The 17,041-nt window shown below is 37.4% G+C and overlaps 1 protein-coding gene across 1 annotated transcript in view; it reads left to right on the top strand.

Moving 5' to 3' along the window:
* ablim2 (actin binding LIM protein family, member 2) overlaps window positions 1-17,041 on the top strand; it is a 332,680-nt gene that overhangs the window by 157,030 nt on the left and 158,609 nt on the right. Inside the window, exons 9-11 of the mRNA XM_043698357.2 lie at window positions 3,919-3,996; window positions 9,240-9,386; window positions 11,747-11,779. Of these exons, the coding sequence (XP_043554292.2) occupies window positions 3,919-3,996; window positions 9,240-9,386; window positions 11,747-11,779 (258 nt within the window). The remainder of the gene's footprint in view (window positions 1-3,918; window positions 3,997-9,239; window positions 9,387-11,746; window positions 11,780-17,041) is intronic.

Here is a 17,041-nt window from a genome sequence, read left to right as displayed (position 1 = left end):
TCACATAGCCTCCTTTGACAGAAAAAGCTAAATTTATTAAATAAACTCTGAAATATAGACACATGAAGAAAGAATGTGGCAAAAGCATATAGACAACAGCTATTTTCATTAACCAAGGTGGGAGCAATAATTTAAAATGACCATAATGAAAACAAGGAAACAAATTAGGAGAATTTGTTTTACATGGAAAAATGTTAAGAGAATGAAGTATTTTGTTGCACTGAATGGGTGATGTTTACCATATTATTTACAGCTAAAGTGGACAAATATTTGAAGCAAAGAAAGAGAATAACAGTTAGATTTTCATTGTATTAACAAGTAAGGCCAGAGATATAGGAACAAAAACAAGCCGTGGGCTCTTCAATTGTCATCCAATGAGATTGTGGCTGATCTGATCATTCTCAACTCCACTTTCCTGCTTTAGCTAGAGATAAACCTTGATTCCTTTAAAGATTAAACATCTATCTCAACATTGAATGTACTTTACAATCCACAACAGACCTCTACAGTAAAAAAAAATCCATAAATTGACTACCTGCTGAGTTAAAATATATCCTCCTCATCTCTGTCTTAAATGGGAGATCCTTTACTGTATGATTATTCCCTGTGGTCCTAGACTCTCCCACAAGAGTGCAAAGACCTTTCCACAGCTACACTATCAAGTCCCTTAATAGTCTTATATTTGAATCATGTCTCCTCTCATTCTTCTAAACACCAGTGAGTACAAGTGCAATCTACTCACTCTCTCCTCATAAGATTGTCTCTCCAAACCTAGCATCAGCCTAATGAACCTTTTCTGGACTGCTTCCAATGCCACTATATCTTTTCTTAAATAAGAGGCCCAGAATTGTTCACAATATATCAGTTGTAATCTTACTGGCTTCTTATGTAATTTTAGCAAAAACTCCCTATTTTTCTATGCCATTCTCTTTGAAATAAAGACCAACATTCAATTTGCCTTCCATATTACCCACTAAAATGTTTTGCTATTCATGAACAAGGACTCCCAAGTCTATCTGTTCTTTAGCTTTCTGTAGTCTTTGTCCATTTCAGTAATATTCACTATCTCTATTCTTTCTGATAAGTGCATAATCTCACATTTTCCCTCTTTATATTCCACCTGCAAAGATCTTTGCTCTCTGCACTCTTTGTATCGTCCTTGGAGGATAGTGGGCTAGTGTAGGTTAGGTGGGCTTGGATCGGCGCAACATCGAGGGCCGAAGGACCTGTACTGCGCTGTATTCTTCTATGTTCTATGTTCTATGTACCATTTGCCTTGCCACCTACTTTTTGCATCCTCTGCAGACTTGTCTATAGTACATTCACTTCCCTCATGCAGCTTATTAATGTGTATTGTAAATGCCTATAATGCCAACACTGATCCCTGGGTACACGACTGGTTACAAGTCACTATTCTGAAAATACCCCCCTTATTCCACTTTGCTGTCTTCCATTAGTTAGCCAATCCTCTGTCTATTCTAATAAACTACCTCCAACACCATGAGTTCTTACCTTCTTCAGTAGCTTAATCCATGGTACCTTATCAAGCATCTTCTGAAAATTGAAATATACCCACTACTTCCCCTTTACCTATCCTACTTGTTACCTTTTCAAACAATTGTAATAAATTTGTCTGGCATGATTCTCCTTCATGAGGCTATGCTGAGCTTGCTTGATTTTGTTGTGTTTCCAAATCCTCTGCTATTACATTTTTTTTTAACAGACTCTAGTAATATCTCAGTGATGTTAAGCTACTTGACATATGATATTTTTTTGTCAACCGCCCCTTTTGTCCTGCCAATAATGCCCCTTGTTTGGAATAAGTGTGTCACATGGGCCATTCGGCCCATCGAATCCACTCCGCCCATTCAGTCATGGCTGATGGGCATTTCAGGTAGGTAAAACAATGACTGCAGATGCTGGAAACCAGATTCTGGATTAGTGGTACTGGAAGAGCACAGCAGTTCAGGTCGCATCCAAGGAGCAGCGAAATCGACGTTTTGGGCAAAAGCCCTTCATCAGGAATATTTTATTCCTGATGAAGGGCTTTTGCCCGAAATGTCGATTTCGCTGCTCCTTGGATGCTGCCTGAACTGCTGTGCTCTTCCAGCACCACTAATCCAGAATGATGGGCATTTCAGCACCACTTACCCGCACTCTCCCCGTATCCCTTAATTCCTTGCGAGATTAAGAATTTATTAATCTCTGCCTTGAAGACATTTAATGTCCCGACCTCCACTGTACTCCATGGCAATGAATTCCTCAGGCCCACCATTCTCTGGCTGAAGAAATGTCTCCTGATTTCGGTTTTAAATTGACCTCCTGTAATCCTAAGGCTGTGCCCATGGGTCCTAGTATCCCTGCCTGGTGGAAAAAATTCTCAGCGTCCACCCTTTTTAAGCCATGTATTATTTCATAAGTTTGCAATCCTTTGGGACTTTTCCAGAACGTATCAGATCCAAGGAACTTATCAGCCTTCTGGCCCATTAGTTTCTCCAGTGATAGTTATTGTGCTTATTTCCACTCTGTCTTGTGCCCCATGATTATTTAGTATTTTTGAAGGGCTGTTAATATCCACTACTATCAATACTGATGCAAAGTATTTATTCAATCTTCTGCCATTGCCTGTTTCCCTCCTTCTTCTCTAAAAGGCCTGTTGTCATGCTGGCCTTTCTTTTCCTTCATATAAATTTAAAGAAGCTCTTACTGTCTGCATTTATGTGTCTATTTTTTCCCCTTTTGTTTTTTTTTGGCTTTTTTAATTTTCCCAATCCTCTGGTTTACTAATAATCTTTGCCACATTGTGTATTTTCCTTTTAATTTAATACTATCCTTAACTTTCTTGGTTAACTGTGATTGGTTTATCCCTTTTCTAGAAACCTCCTTCTTCATCTTTGCTGTGAGTCATGAACTATCTGCTTGAACATTTGTCATTGTTCCTCACACATTTCTTCTGTTAAATTACTTTGCCAATTCAGTGCAGCCAACTCAGCTCTTGTCCCTATGTAATCAGCCTTATTTAAGTTTAGCACAGTGTCTCTGACCCAAACTTTTGCCTCTGGAAGTGAATGCTAAATTCTGCCTAGTTATGGTCACTGATGCTCATTTATTAAACCTGTCTCAATGCACATTACCAGATCCAAATTAGCCTGATTGGATGTATGACATATTGATCCAGGAAACTATCCTAAGTACACTCTCAATTCTTCCTCCTAGCTGCCTCTGCCAATTTGCCAATGACTACCACTGAAGTACTTTTGTTTCTCTCTACTGTATGTCTTGATAGCTTTAAAATTTAATTAAAACATTTATTTCAAAGCTATATTTTGTGAAAAAAACACAAGGAAGAAATATGATTTATGATGTACTTACTTCACAAATAAAACATTCGATGTGATTTCTGCTTGGGATTTACACGATGATGGATTGACCAAAACTCCCGAGCCTTCAAGGATTCGAATAGAATTAGAATCCCTACAGTGTGGAAGCAAGCCCTTTGGCCCAACAAGTCCACACCGGCACTCTGCAGGGTAACCCACTCAGACCCATTCCTCAACCCTATGTTTACCCTGACTTGGCAATTTAGTATGGTCAGTTCACCTAACCTGCACATCTTTGGATTGTGGGAGGAAACCGGAGCACCCGGAGCAAACCCACACAGACACGGGGAGATTGTGCAAACTCCACACAGACAATCACCCGAGGCAGAAATCGAACCTGGATCCTGGCAGCTGTGCTAACCACTGAACCACCGTGCTGCCCCAGATTATCAGAGTCAGAATGTGACCTTGAATACTCATGAAGTCAGGAAACTACTACTTCATATGAAAATTAAAGCATTACATTTTGAGTTTTAATTTTCCATATTTAAATTCTCATTTTAATATCTGTGTTCCGTATAAAATATTTTGCCTCTAGATCACTCATATTTCTTCTGAGAGTATCACATCTCCTCCGGCCTCCAGTGCCTCAGGATCACCAAGCCGTTTAATATATGTGAGTTTATTCAACAATTTTCTTTAGATATCAGATATTCATATTAGACATCAGATATTACTGAATATCTCCAGTAATGCCATAATTTGAATAGACATTTTTAAATACAAATGAATACTTTGAAAGTTGGTACATATAAGAAATGGCAGAGTAAATAGAGCAAAGTACACACGGGACAGAAATAATTATCTCCCAATAAGGAGATCCCATGTATCAAATCAGTATCTTTCTTTGTAGTGAATGTTGTGATTTGCCACATATGGAATGCTATCAATCTCAGATGGATTTGCTTGATATTTAAACATTGAATGAGACAATACAGCCTTTTATGTGAGATCAAGCACACTTCCTATCGGGCAATCTAAACAGCACATCACATTGTGCGTTTGAAGGTGTACGCAAACCTAGCTACCTATCTTGAACTGAGTTGGGGTTGCAAAGAGTGATGATTATAAAATCAAGAAAATAAAACATCCAACTAACAAATACATGCTACTTTTTGAGTGAATTAATTTCTTAAGCAAGTAATTATTAAGCAAACAAATATTTTTGTTAGTTTCATATTTATTTCTTAAGCAAGTAATAAATATGAAACTAACAAAAATATTTGTTTGCTTAATAATTACAGGACATCTTATTAATGAAGATGGATTTCAGATAAATATACCTGTATCATATGACATGACCTCAGTGCTTATATATTTTCAAGTCAAACTTTTTTTGATTTTTGTCAGAAATTTAGGTCACCATCCTGAAGCAGTACTCTAATTTCACAAATATTATCTTGACTCTTGCCTAGATGTTTCTGAATTAATAATAAATGCTTAATGATTCATCATGAGTTTGTTGGGCCTCCTTGTTTGAAGTTTATTGCCACATCCTTCAGTTATGATGCTGCTCAATTTGGTTTGACATGAGGTGGTTGAGGAAAAAAAATGGTGGGGGCACTGTTCTCACTGATTTCTAGCACTGATTGCCATGTTATGAAGGATGTTATTATGAGCATTTAATGTATGCACTGAAATAGGCAGAATACAGCAATTCAAGATCATGACAGACATTAGATAACATTGATTTGGTATCCAATCTACCATTTTGGACCTTATTCCATCTATTCTTTACAGACATGACTGAATATGTCAGTGTATGTTTAGCTGCACAAAGGACCCATAAAGTTGGATAAATCTTTGGGACCTGATCAAGGTTATTGTGGGAAGTTAGAGAGAAAATTGTGGGCCCCCAAGCAGAAATATTTGTATCTATAACCATGGGTGAGGTGTTGGAGGACTGGACGGTAGCTAATTAGATTAGATTCCCTACAGTGTGGAAACAGGCCCTTCGGTTCAATTAGTCCACATCGACCCTCCAAAGAGCAACCCGCCCAGACCCATTCCCCTATGCACAACACTATGGACAATTTAGTATGGCCAATTCACCTAACCTGCACATCTTTGGACTGTGGGAGGAAACCGGAGCACCCGGAGGAAACCCACGCAGACACTGGGAGAATGTGCAAACTCCACACAGACAGTTGCCCGAGGCGGGAATTGAACCTGGGTCCCTGGCACTGTGAGGCAGCAGTGCTAACCACTGAGCCACCATGCTGCCCCCATTGTGCCTTCATTTAACGAGACTGTAAGGAGAAGCCTGAGAACTATACACATCTGAGTCTGACATCAGTGGTGCATAAGGTAGGATTTACCTGCGTTTGGAGAGGCAGGGAATGATTAGGGATAGTCAGCAGGTTTTGTGTGAAGGAAATTGTGTCTCTCAAAATTGCCTGAATATTTTGATGGTGTAATCAAAAAGATTGATGAGAACAGAGCGGTAGATGTTGTTTAGTTGGTCTTTAGTAAAGCATTTGATAAGATTCCACATGGTAGACTAATTAGTAAAGTTACTTCACGTGAGATTCAGGGAGAGCTTGCCAATTGGATACAAAATGGGCTTTACAATCAGAGACAGAGGGTTTTGGTACAGGATTGATTTTTGGACTGGAGGCTTGTGACATCATTGATCCACAGGGATTGTTACTGGGTCCACTTTTGTTGGTCATAAATGTAAATGATTTGATGAGAATATCAGAGGCATGGTTAGTAAGATTGCAAAAGATACCAAAATTAGTGGTGTGGTCAACAATGAAGAAAGTTTTCTAAGATTACAAGGAAATCTTGATCAATGGATAGGGTAAATAGGCAAAGTCTTTTCCTTGGGGTCGGGGAGTCCAAGGAAAAGGCATAGGTTTAGGGTGAGAGGGGAAAGATATAAAAGAGACCCAAGGGGCAACTTTTTCACACACAGGGTGGTACGTGTATGGAATAAGCTGCCAGAGGAAGTAGTGGAGGCTGGTACTATTGCAAAATTTAAGAGGCATTTAGATGGGTATATGAATAGGAAGGGTTTGGAGGGATATGGGCTGAGTGCTGGCAGGTGGGACTAGATTGGGTTGGGATATCTGGTCGGCATGGACAGGGTTGGACTGAAGGGTCTTTTTCCATGCTGTACATCTCTATGACTCTATAATTGGGTCAGTGGGCTGAGGAGTAGCAATTGGACTGGATCCAGGTCTTCGAGGCCTGATGTAGCAGTGGTGTCCACAGTTACTTGCTCCCACATACGTCATAGAGTTTACTTGGAGGTCTTCCCCACAACTTTGCTTTCGAGCCCCTTCCTGGAGACTTCTGCTGCTTTGGAGAATCTAGGAGCCCTTTTTGTGGCTTACTATTGTGGTACTGGGGTTTCTTCCTGCTCCTGCTCAAGTGTTCTTCAGGTAATATAATGAGTTGATACAGCCTGTATTTGTTTAACATTAAAAGCTGTTTGTTTGCTTTAAGTAAGGAGGGTTAGCTATAATTTCTGCTTGTCTCACAAAAATTTGAGCTTCCTGTTGAACACGTAACTGCTTAGCAGTGTGTTTAGTGCTGTATGAACACCACAATCTTGGAAGTGAGCAGATAGCACAAAATGTGCATGCTTCCTGCAATACTTTGAGTAGGAGATTTTATCCCACATCCCTTTCAACTGGAATTATTGATTTTTCTCGTCATATTTTTAAACATAGATGTAATTAATGACACAAACACACATGTCCTTCTATAGTGTGCTGTTCAGTGTCTTGAAAATCCATCGGTTACAAATTAATCTGAAATGCTGACCTTGTGAAACATGCTTTGGCCAGATCTTCCAGTCTTTGGAACATTGGAGAGCAAATGTGTGATCCAAGATGTGTGCTGGCCGTCAGTAGAAGTCTTGATGTGGTGACTTCTATTCCCCCAATCTGATTCAATCCTCTGAATATTCCAAATGTCAGCCTCTCCCTGACCTAACGCAACTATGTCTTACGACCATGTTAAGCCCCAACCCCTTGACTACCCTGCCCCAGCAAACCTGACAACTTCCCCTAATCCACCTATCCACTCATCCACTTCACCAACCTGCCACTTCACTTATCATCCCATTTCCAGACCATTGCTCACTTACTTCATTCACCCAATTCACTTACCTGCCCTACTACTCTACTCATTTACCCATTTATCCATTCGCAGGTAGTGCTGTAAAAAGGTGTGAGGCTTTGTCTTCCCATGTCTACTGCAGTCTGATGGAGCACCAAAAGATGTTGCACTCTACATTGAGAGTCATATGGAAACAGACCCTTCAGTCCAACTTGTCAATGCTGACCAGACATCCCAATCTAATCTAGTCCCACTTGCCAGTATTTGACCTATATCCCTCTAAACCCTTCCTATTCATATTCCCATCCAGATGCTTTTTAAACTTTGTTTTTGTACCTACTTTCACCAGTTCCTCTGGCAGCTCATTCCATACATGCACCATCCTCTGCATGAAAAAGTTGCAGCTCAGATCCTTTTTTAAATCTTTCTCCAGTCACCTTAAGCCTGTGCCCTCGAGATTTCAACTCCCTCACCTTCGCAAACAGACTGTGGCTATTCACCCTAACCATGCCCTCATGATTTTATAAACCTCTATAATGTTCACCCCTCTGCCTCCGCTGCTCCAGGAAAAGAAGCCCCAGACTATTCAGCTGCTCCCTTTAGCTCAAACTCTCCATTTCTGGAGAATTGGATGACTCAGCAAGAAATACACACCATTGTTGATTTGGAAAATAAAAGCAGCACTCCAATGATGACTCCTGACCAGATCTATGCACACATGTTCAAGAAGACAACTAATTCAATGTAAAGAAAAGGGGGAGGAATTTGTATATCAGTGAAGAAGAGCCTTGCAGCTAGTATCATGTGGCACTGCCTCCCATGTGGAATCAATATTGTCTGGTTAAAACATAGAAACACAGCGATGTGAAAGTTTGAAAAAAGTGTGAACCTAATTTTTTTTTTAAATTCAAGTTGAGATTAATAGCCTTTTAACTTGAAAATGTATGAACTCTGAAATTACATTGTGATACTGGTATACAAAGGCATTGAGTATACACAATCATCTTAATTCTGTCTTCCAGCTATTTTGTGTGGTATTAATCTTTTTATTTTAAATAATTATTTTCTGCAGTTCCTGCAGAAATTTTCACCATTCTTTTGGACATTGTACTTGGGAAGAAATTCTGCTGAGCAATTGAAATTGGCTGATACATTGCTAAGTAACAGAATAATCTGTTCTTAAAGATATTTAACATAATTAACACCATGATGTTACCCGGACACCCCATAGAGTCCCTGCATGATTTTAGATTCTGGAAACTTAGTATAGTCATAATATAGAGTGTAGTCTTAGTACAGAGCATTGAAATGAGATGTTTGCCTTATCTAAACTGGATGTGTCCCCCCTGTGAAAGAAATGGAATCCTGAAACAATGTTGCAGTATTTAAACATGAAAAGATTAACTAGAGACATCGTTCCCAAATTTACTTGGAGTTGCTCCTCTTGCGTTGCCATAACTTTGGGTCAAAAATATTCTGAAAAATTGTCTACCTGCAAAAACAAAACTTCCACTGGACTTAGAGCAAAGTTGTAACAATGGAGCAGCAGCAACTTGAATAAATTCATGACCATGATATATATAGCTAAGTAATTATTTATGCAACATATATACTCAAAAGTCTCTTGGCGATTCATTTCAATTATTTCCTTTGAAATATACACTAAGCTTTTCTTAAAAACATATTAGTGGTCCGACATTTTGAAACAGTTATCTGTCTACTTTTGTTCCTCTGTTTTCTTCAATCCCTGATCATTATCTCTTGTATCTTTCTTTGTTCTTCCTTTCTCAGGCCAAGCTAGATGATGAGATTCTTGACTACAAGGATTTGGCTGCTCTTCCTAAAGTTAAGGCCATTTACAATATTGATCGCCCTGACATGATCTCCTATACACCGTATATCAATTACTCCACTATTGATAGGCATAGACTTGGGGAGGTACTGAACAACTCAGCGGTCTTGAAGAGTTCTTGAATTTGAAAAATTTTTTAAAAGATGAGGTCTGGATTTTTATACTGGACAGTTCCATTGCACTTATTTGAACAATAATTCATGATCGTGCTAATCAATTAATAAAGCAATTGTCTTGATGATGAACTAACACAGAATGCGCAAACTAAAATTATCAGGGACAGCAGATAACTGTCTCATGATTTTTAAGATAATATATCAATACAGATAAGGATACATTTACCTTTAATCTGCTGTATTTTAAAGAACCAGCTGCACTTCTCTTCAAAAGAAGTCTGTGGGAATTGGCATATTATGCCATGCTTTTTAAAATTGATTGCAAATTTATATGTTGGTTATTTCCGACCAAATTCAGAACAATAATTAATTGAATGTTTTGCATTGTGAGTTGAGCAACTGTTGTGTAAAGTGAGCCACATTATGTGGCTAAAGTTGCTGTGACATTTCTTCTCATTTACCTGTCCAGGACAAATCCATGCCAAAGAATCCCTTTGTTCTACCCTGTGCTCATTATGTAAAATCAGTTTTGTTTTGTATACCTTCTGAATTAGTACTCTTTTAAGCCGTCATTCCATTAAGTTTGTTTTTCTTGTTTGCTGATTAGGTGTTCAGTATTTGTATATATATATATATATATATATATATTGCATAAACAAATGCTTCAATTTAAAGCTACTTTACGTACTTCTCAAATCTGACTTCATCTGAAATCAGGACAGGATTTCACTATCAACTCATATCTGCTTTCACTGTGGCTTCAAAGTGTACTTGTTGTGATAAGATTTGTTAATTGTGAAATGTATCTGTATACAGTGGGCTATTAGCTTTCTCCATGAAAAGAGCCATTTCAGAAAGAGCTTTTGTCAAAACAGAAATGGTTCAATTATAAGAGGAACTTGTCTAATTCAGATAAAGACCAACAAGATGTTTTAAAGAAACTTAATGCAAAATTCTGCACAAACCTCTGGCTTGTTAATTCATATTTATATGCCTACAATACTTAGCAACATAAAGCTAAGGATATAGTTAGATGCAAAATTTAATTACGGGGTATATAAACTTGAATTTTGCAAATGAGCACAGTGGCAAAAAAACTTTTGAATTTGATATGTATGCAAATATGTAGCAAAGGCAGACCTGTATTCTCCTTTAATTCTTACTTTAGAATCTTTGACTGGATATTTGACAAGTGTGGAAACTCTGGTAACTTTTTTTAAATTCAAGTAGGATTTTTAAAAATAACCTGAGGAGTCTAGTGACTCTTCTCAAATCTCACCTGTTAGTAACAAAAAAGTTATCTTTTAAAATGTTGCAACTGTTATGCTAAATTTTCTGTGTCTAATGTTGAAGAACGTTTTCATTAGCAACATGTAATCTAGAAGGAAGTTTTTGGAATTCATGATCTGAGACATAGTTGCGTGGGGGTTGGAGGGGGTGGTGGTGGTGTGGAGTGGGCAAGTGTTTAAAATCCTACCTCCACAATGAGTGGGAGAAATTTGGGGAATACTAAATTTAAAGAACGCCAGGTAATACAATCACAACTGCCACAAATACATCGTCCATTTGTGCAATGTTTGGTAGAATGATGTGTCCAAGTACCATTCTCAAGCAGCAAGATACCAGAAGCATTAAATTATATTCCACGGTATACTTTCAAATCTGAATTGCGTTTAATGATAATTGGCTGGATTTCTGAGGGCTCAGGAAACCCAAAAACTAAATGGAATTCCACATTACATGGATTTACAGGTTTTCTTCGGTACCTAACTGTATCATGCACTCTTTCATTAGTATTAGAGCCATAATATTCATTGTCTGGCCTTAGCTGTTACCATCCTATGCTACTAAGTCAAACAGTGATCAGTAGTGATTGCTGTAAGATAGCTGGCAGAACACCGTGGTTCTGTACTTCAAATTGTAAAAGATCACAATAGTATCTACAATTTAGGGAGACCATTTGATTCCTCTTGGTTATTCTTCAAAACGTTTGAGAATCTGATGGCCTAAAGTAAATGATGGCCTAAAGTTTTTTTTGGAGTATTGCTTTCAAAGACTATTGAACTTCATTTAATCATTCAGTTTTGTTTCAACTAAGTTCCTTTTTTTTGAGTGAGTCTTGTTATGATTCAGAGCACTTTATACCGGAATTTGTTAATTTACTTTACATTCTACAATTTGTTTTAGGAATGGCATAAATAAAATTGTTGCACTATTTATTGTGTACCACTCTATATTATAGTACTGTATTCTTGCAGCTATTCTGTGTGTTTACTTTAATCTAAGAACTGTTCTAAGAGCTAACAAAATCTATTTCTTCCTTTTCCTAGTCACATCGACTGCTTTGCTCAACATCAACTGAGGTAAACATTAGATTCTTCCTTTTTGTATCTTTTTTTGTCATCATAAAAGTGAAAAATAAACGATTTTGGGGAGGTAAAGCATTTGTTTTTCCCACACCCAAGCTATAACATGTACATTCTGGTCCACTTCTGCTATAATTTCAGTAGGATGACTGGAGAAATCTAGTCTTGAGTTTTGGTCTACTGGTATAACGCCTGAGTGGCCTTTTAGAATACAGAAAGGTCTGTCCCAAGCTTACCAGTAAACATTAGGAGGAGGAACAACATCCAACATCACCATTTTCAGACCCTTCATTCTATTTATTCTGGTTCAGACATGAGAATTAGAGGAAATACTGAAATGCATTCAAACTTCTGGATTAATTATTGAACCTTGTTACATTCACTCAAAATATGCACTTGTACTCTGCTATGAATTATTTTTAGCAATAACTGCAATCTAAGAAGGAAAGACACTTTAAATTAATCAGATACAAATATTACTCAATGCCCTTGAAAATATTTGTATGAAGTTTTATCAAGGAAAGAGAAAACAAAAATCATTTTATAATTCTTTCTTTCTTGGAAAGCAGTTTAGTATTGGATTTGGAATTTTCTGTTCAAATAAAAGAAAATAGGAGGCCATTACCAGAAATGGAAGGATACCAGTAGAATAAAATCGGTAACATTTTACAATGGTAGGTTATATGCTGCACTGGAGTATTATATGGTTGATAAAAGTCAAAATATATCCCAAAGGTCTCTGGAAACATGATAATGCACAAGAATTATGTACAGGATTATTTCCTCTGGAAATTGTCATAATTTGAATTTGTTTAAAAGAAAATGTAATGAGTCACTGTCACAGCACAATATAATGCGATTGTGCTGTGATGGGCATGTTTTCAGATTCCCTTGCAACACAGACATTTATTCCCAGTGTAAAAATAAGCCGTCAGTCTGATAGTCTTGTTGCGAGTGATATTGTCGGCCTTATTCAATAAATAAGAATTATATAGGATGAGGCACAGAACTAATCATGTGAACTTTTATCATTGCTTTAATGATTACAAAATGATGTACTTTGAGATGCAGGTTTTTCCCCTTGAAAATAAAGGCAGTTCCTTGAATTGGGTCAGTTGGAAACTAGGGCACTTTTACAATGATAATTGTTCAGTACTTTTGTGCTCTATTTATTTCTTTTGACATTACAACTTCCTTGAATACTTTCAAAGTGCACATTTAGTAAATCTTCAAAGTTCAAGTATGCAGAAGAAGATTAGTGCATTTTTGATTCCACAAATGCATTTTTTGAGCAATGTTGTAGCGTTTGAAAAATGTCAAGACCATAAATTGGAAAATGTCCAACTCATTCCGTGTGTGTGTGTATGTGTGTGTGTATGTATTTAAATGTAGAAGGGTAAAACTGGATGATGTCATCAGATTTGTTTTGTGAAACACTAATGAAGATTTAAATTCTGATTAACTGCTAACAGCATCAATAGGAAGCTGGTCTAATACTGATAACCTCAATACAATAACTTAACAAATCCTTAGTCCCATATGTTCTTTGGACAAATTCTTTTTACCTTCATACACAATGCCCTTTTTATTGAAAAAAGAGTTATAGAAACTTCCAGTCCCTGCTGCTTTCTCCTTGACCTCCTGACCAATTGCAGCCTTTCTGCCTGGTCTGAGTTTAATGAGCAACTAACATTGACAGTCAGTAGTTTTTGCTGCGCCTCCATGTTAATTATAGTACAACCAATGCTTTCTTCTCATGCTGCATATGTTGACATTCCTTTTTTAAGTTTGGCTTTAGATGTATAAGAAAGACAAGAAAAATAATTTTGATTTCATACCTCATTTTTAGCAATGTATAAGCTTTAATATTCCTAGCTTTTGCTGTGATTTACAGGGATTTATATAAGCTTGCTGTAAATAATTAGATTTACTAATTGGATACCTTGTATTGCATGGTGGCATAAATGTATACATCAGATGTTGCACAATTTAGTTATATTTGTTCTGTTACTGAATCTTACCTATGTAAATATCATTGCATTTCAAATAGCGAATGAAGTACTTTGTAAACTTTATGACAGATTTAATACAATGCTATTCAATTTTGCTTGATTATTATTTTCTTGATATTATACTGAATTTAAAAACAAAACTATGCTAAACATTTACGAGTCATTGCTACTGGGCATGTATAAGTAATTACTGGGTTAAATAACAGAGTAATTCTAATAGTAGCAATACGGTTCATCATCAATCCAGGTAATTGATTTGCTGATTCAACTGTGGAGTTTTTGAAATGCATTAATGTCAGGTTTGAAGATACTACCAAGCTGGGAAACAAGAGCTCTAAGGCCAGATATATAAACTTCCCCATTTAAGCTGCCAGTCATTTTATTATATTTATTTATTGTCATATGTATCTTGTGACAAGATACAGTGAAAAATGTTATATTGTCTTGCCACTCTCCGGCGCCAACTTAAAACATAGAAAGGTAAATCAAAACATAGAATGTGAAGGCAGAAAAAAGAAGAAATAAAGAAAACGTGTTCTGCTTTACTGTCCTTCTTGCTAAATGCTCTGCCATGGGCCTGGGGCCAAGAACGAGTCCCCACTGGAACAAACGTTGCCACTCTTTGGCGCCATCTTAGCTCCACCTTGGTAGATGATGCCAATTCAGGCCTCACCAATGCCACCGGATACCACACTGGCTCAAACTTGAATCCGCCAACACTGAGAGTCCCTGCTTTGGTCTTACCTTGCTAATACAGTCACTGCAGATGCCACCAAGTCCAAACCTCCACCACTGCCTCCATGAATTTGAGCTGGATGCAGATTCCACTAGGAACCCATATGCACCTCTGCAAAAGCAGCCGTGAGTTGGCGCCATAACTGCTTATCAATAAATAAACCGACAGAAACCCAAATACACCTCTGATTCCACTACCACGGGTCCGTGTTGCAAAGCCTGCTTGAGTCCATACTGTTGGGCCCACTCGCCAATGCTGTCGTCATGACTGATTTCTTTAGCTAGAGGTAAGTAAAGTAAAAGAGAAAAACAAAAGAAAAGAGAGAAAAATAATGAAAAGGGGAGCAGACGAGCCCTGGACTCAGAAGCCGTGCTCCACTGCTATCTAACTGGAATTGAATTTAGTATCATTCTAAGTGGATGAGATAAAGCCAAAATAGTCAATGGGCAGTTGAGATTGTTAAGAATCATTTTAGTGTGAAATATATATGTATTGGATTCTAGTTTACATTTATAGATGTCTAGTCAGTGCTGCAAATAACAGTCAGAACTTTGAATTCACTCATAATTGATTTTGAATCCAATATTCCGAAAAATAAATGCATTTTTCTTATTTGGTTGGGACTAAATATGTTGGGTTAAAATAATATCCTTGGATGCTGTAGAAGACTATTAACCCCTAAATATAGAATATTTATATTATTCTAGGACAAAATGAATAAATTTGTCAACTGTAACTTTAAAGAAAGATCATCTGATCAAGTCATAAAGTTGTACGCCATGGAAACAGACCCTTGGGTCCAGCTCATCTTTACAGCGAATTTTTGAAAGTTAATGTTACAACAGAGCTGCTATAATATCAATTAATTAATTACTTACATTACAATGTACACAACCAAAACACACACTATCACGTCTTGGAGTAATCTTGCTTCTTTTTCCTGAATTGCATTTAAGGAAAATATGCATTTTACATTACACATATTTTGTTGATGCAGTGATAAAATAGTGTTGCATCAAATATATTCATTAGTAATTGACCTGTTTGATAAATACACCCAGAAATTGTCATCTGAATTGACACCAGCAGTTGGCTGCTGTTTGCTTGATCTAATCACAATTGGTTTGCAAAATTTTAAAAATCAATGTTCCCACCACTCTAGTTGTATCCAGAACAACAAAAAAGGAAACACAATGAGACTTGGTTTTGCAAATGAGGTGGGAAATATGTATCAAGGTTTCAGTTGGGGAACATGAAGGGAACAGTGATCATGTCATAAAGTTTGGGTTGGTTATGGAAAAGGAACAATCCAAAATAAAGATGATGAACTGGGGGGAAGCCATCTACAATCGCATAGAAATGAATGTTAGCAGACAAAACATGAGCTGAACAATGGATGCCGTTAGATTGGAAACAGTTAAGACAGGTGTATTCCTTCAAAGGTAAACAAATCCAAATCATTAGCATTGATGAAGAAAAAAGAGAGTATGTAATGACTGGCAACTAACATAATAGGATAACAGTGATCTTCCCTTTATATGCCTATCAGACCATAGGGCTGCTCTCTCATTAGAAGAGATGACTGGTGGTGAGTTTAACCTGAACATCACCACACCGCAGGCAAAGGTAAAGGTGGGACTTTCGTGGTAACCTCAGCTAGTGCAGGAATTGAATCCATGTTGTTGGCATCACTGTGCATCACAATCCAGCCAACTGAACTGATGGAATAATAGGGTGGTATGAGGAGGGATTGAACTGATCAGGGAAACGAATGAGATTTACACATGGAAATGGGGAACATGGTTGACGGTTTAAATAAATACATTCCCACAACACTCAATCATTCAGGGAGTTGAAATTGATGAAGAGGAGGTATTGGATAACCTGTACTGAATGTTGATAAGGCACCAGGAACACATGAGATAAATCCAAGAATACTGAGGAAAGTTGGAATGGAAACTGTTGAGCCATTAGCCATAATTTTCCACTTTCTCAGTACTGCTAGAGAGTTTCAACAATACATCCTTGTTCAAAAACGTGTGTGAGGATAATCCCAACAAGAACAACAAAGTCAATTTAACCTCCTGTAGTGGGGAAGCTTCTAGAAATGATAATTTGAGGCAAAATTAATAAGCCCTTAGTCAAATGTGAGCTAGTTAGGGAAAGCTTCAATGAATTTGTTGAAGGTAAATCATATTTAACCAACTTAATGTAGTTCTTTGAGGCAACAGAGGCATTTGAGGAGGGTAAGATTTGTGTTGTACATGGGGACATCTATTTGATAAAGTTCCGTACAACAGACTTGTGAATAAAGTTAGACCTCTTGGAAGAATAGCGCCAGGAGTAACAAGGTTACAAAATGAACAAAAAGAACCAGTTCTGAAGAAGGGTCACTGGAGGTTACAGTGATGGGCAAGGTGTGTAGTCATTGGAGGAATTTGTGATCAAAGATGTGAATGTTAAAATTGATACTTTGTTTAACCTGGAGCACTATTAACATAGGTACAATAG

The sequence above is a fragment of the Chiloscyllium plagiosum genome, unplaced genomic scaffold, assembly GCF_037043375.1.
Source record: "Chiloscyllium plagiosum isolate Xiang-an unplaced genomic scaffold, Cpla_swu_hap1 HiC_scaffold_1, whole genome shotgun sequence".
In the NCBI taxonomy this organism is placed as follows: domain Eukaryota; kingdom Metazoa; phylum Chordata; class Chondrichthyes; order Orectolobiformes; family Hemiscylliidae; genus Chiloscyllium; species Chiloscyllium plagiosum.
The sequence above is the reverse complement of the archived record's forward strand: the minus strand, read 5'-3'. Positions and strand labels throughout refer to the sequence as shown.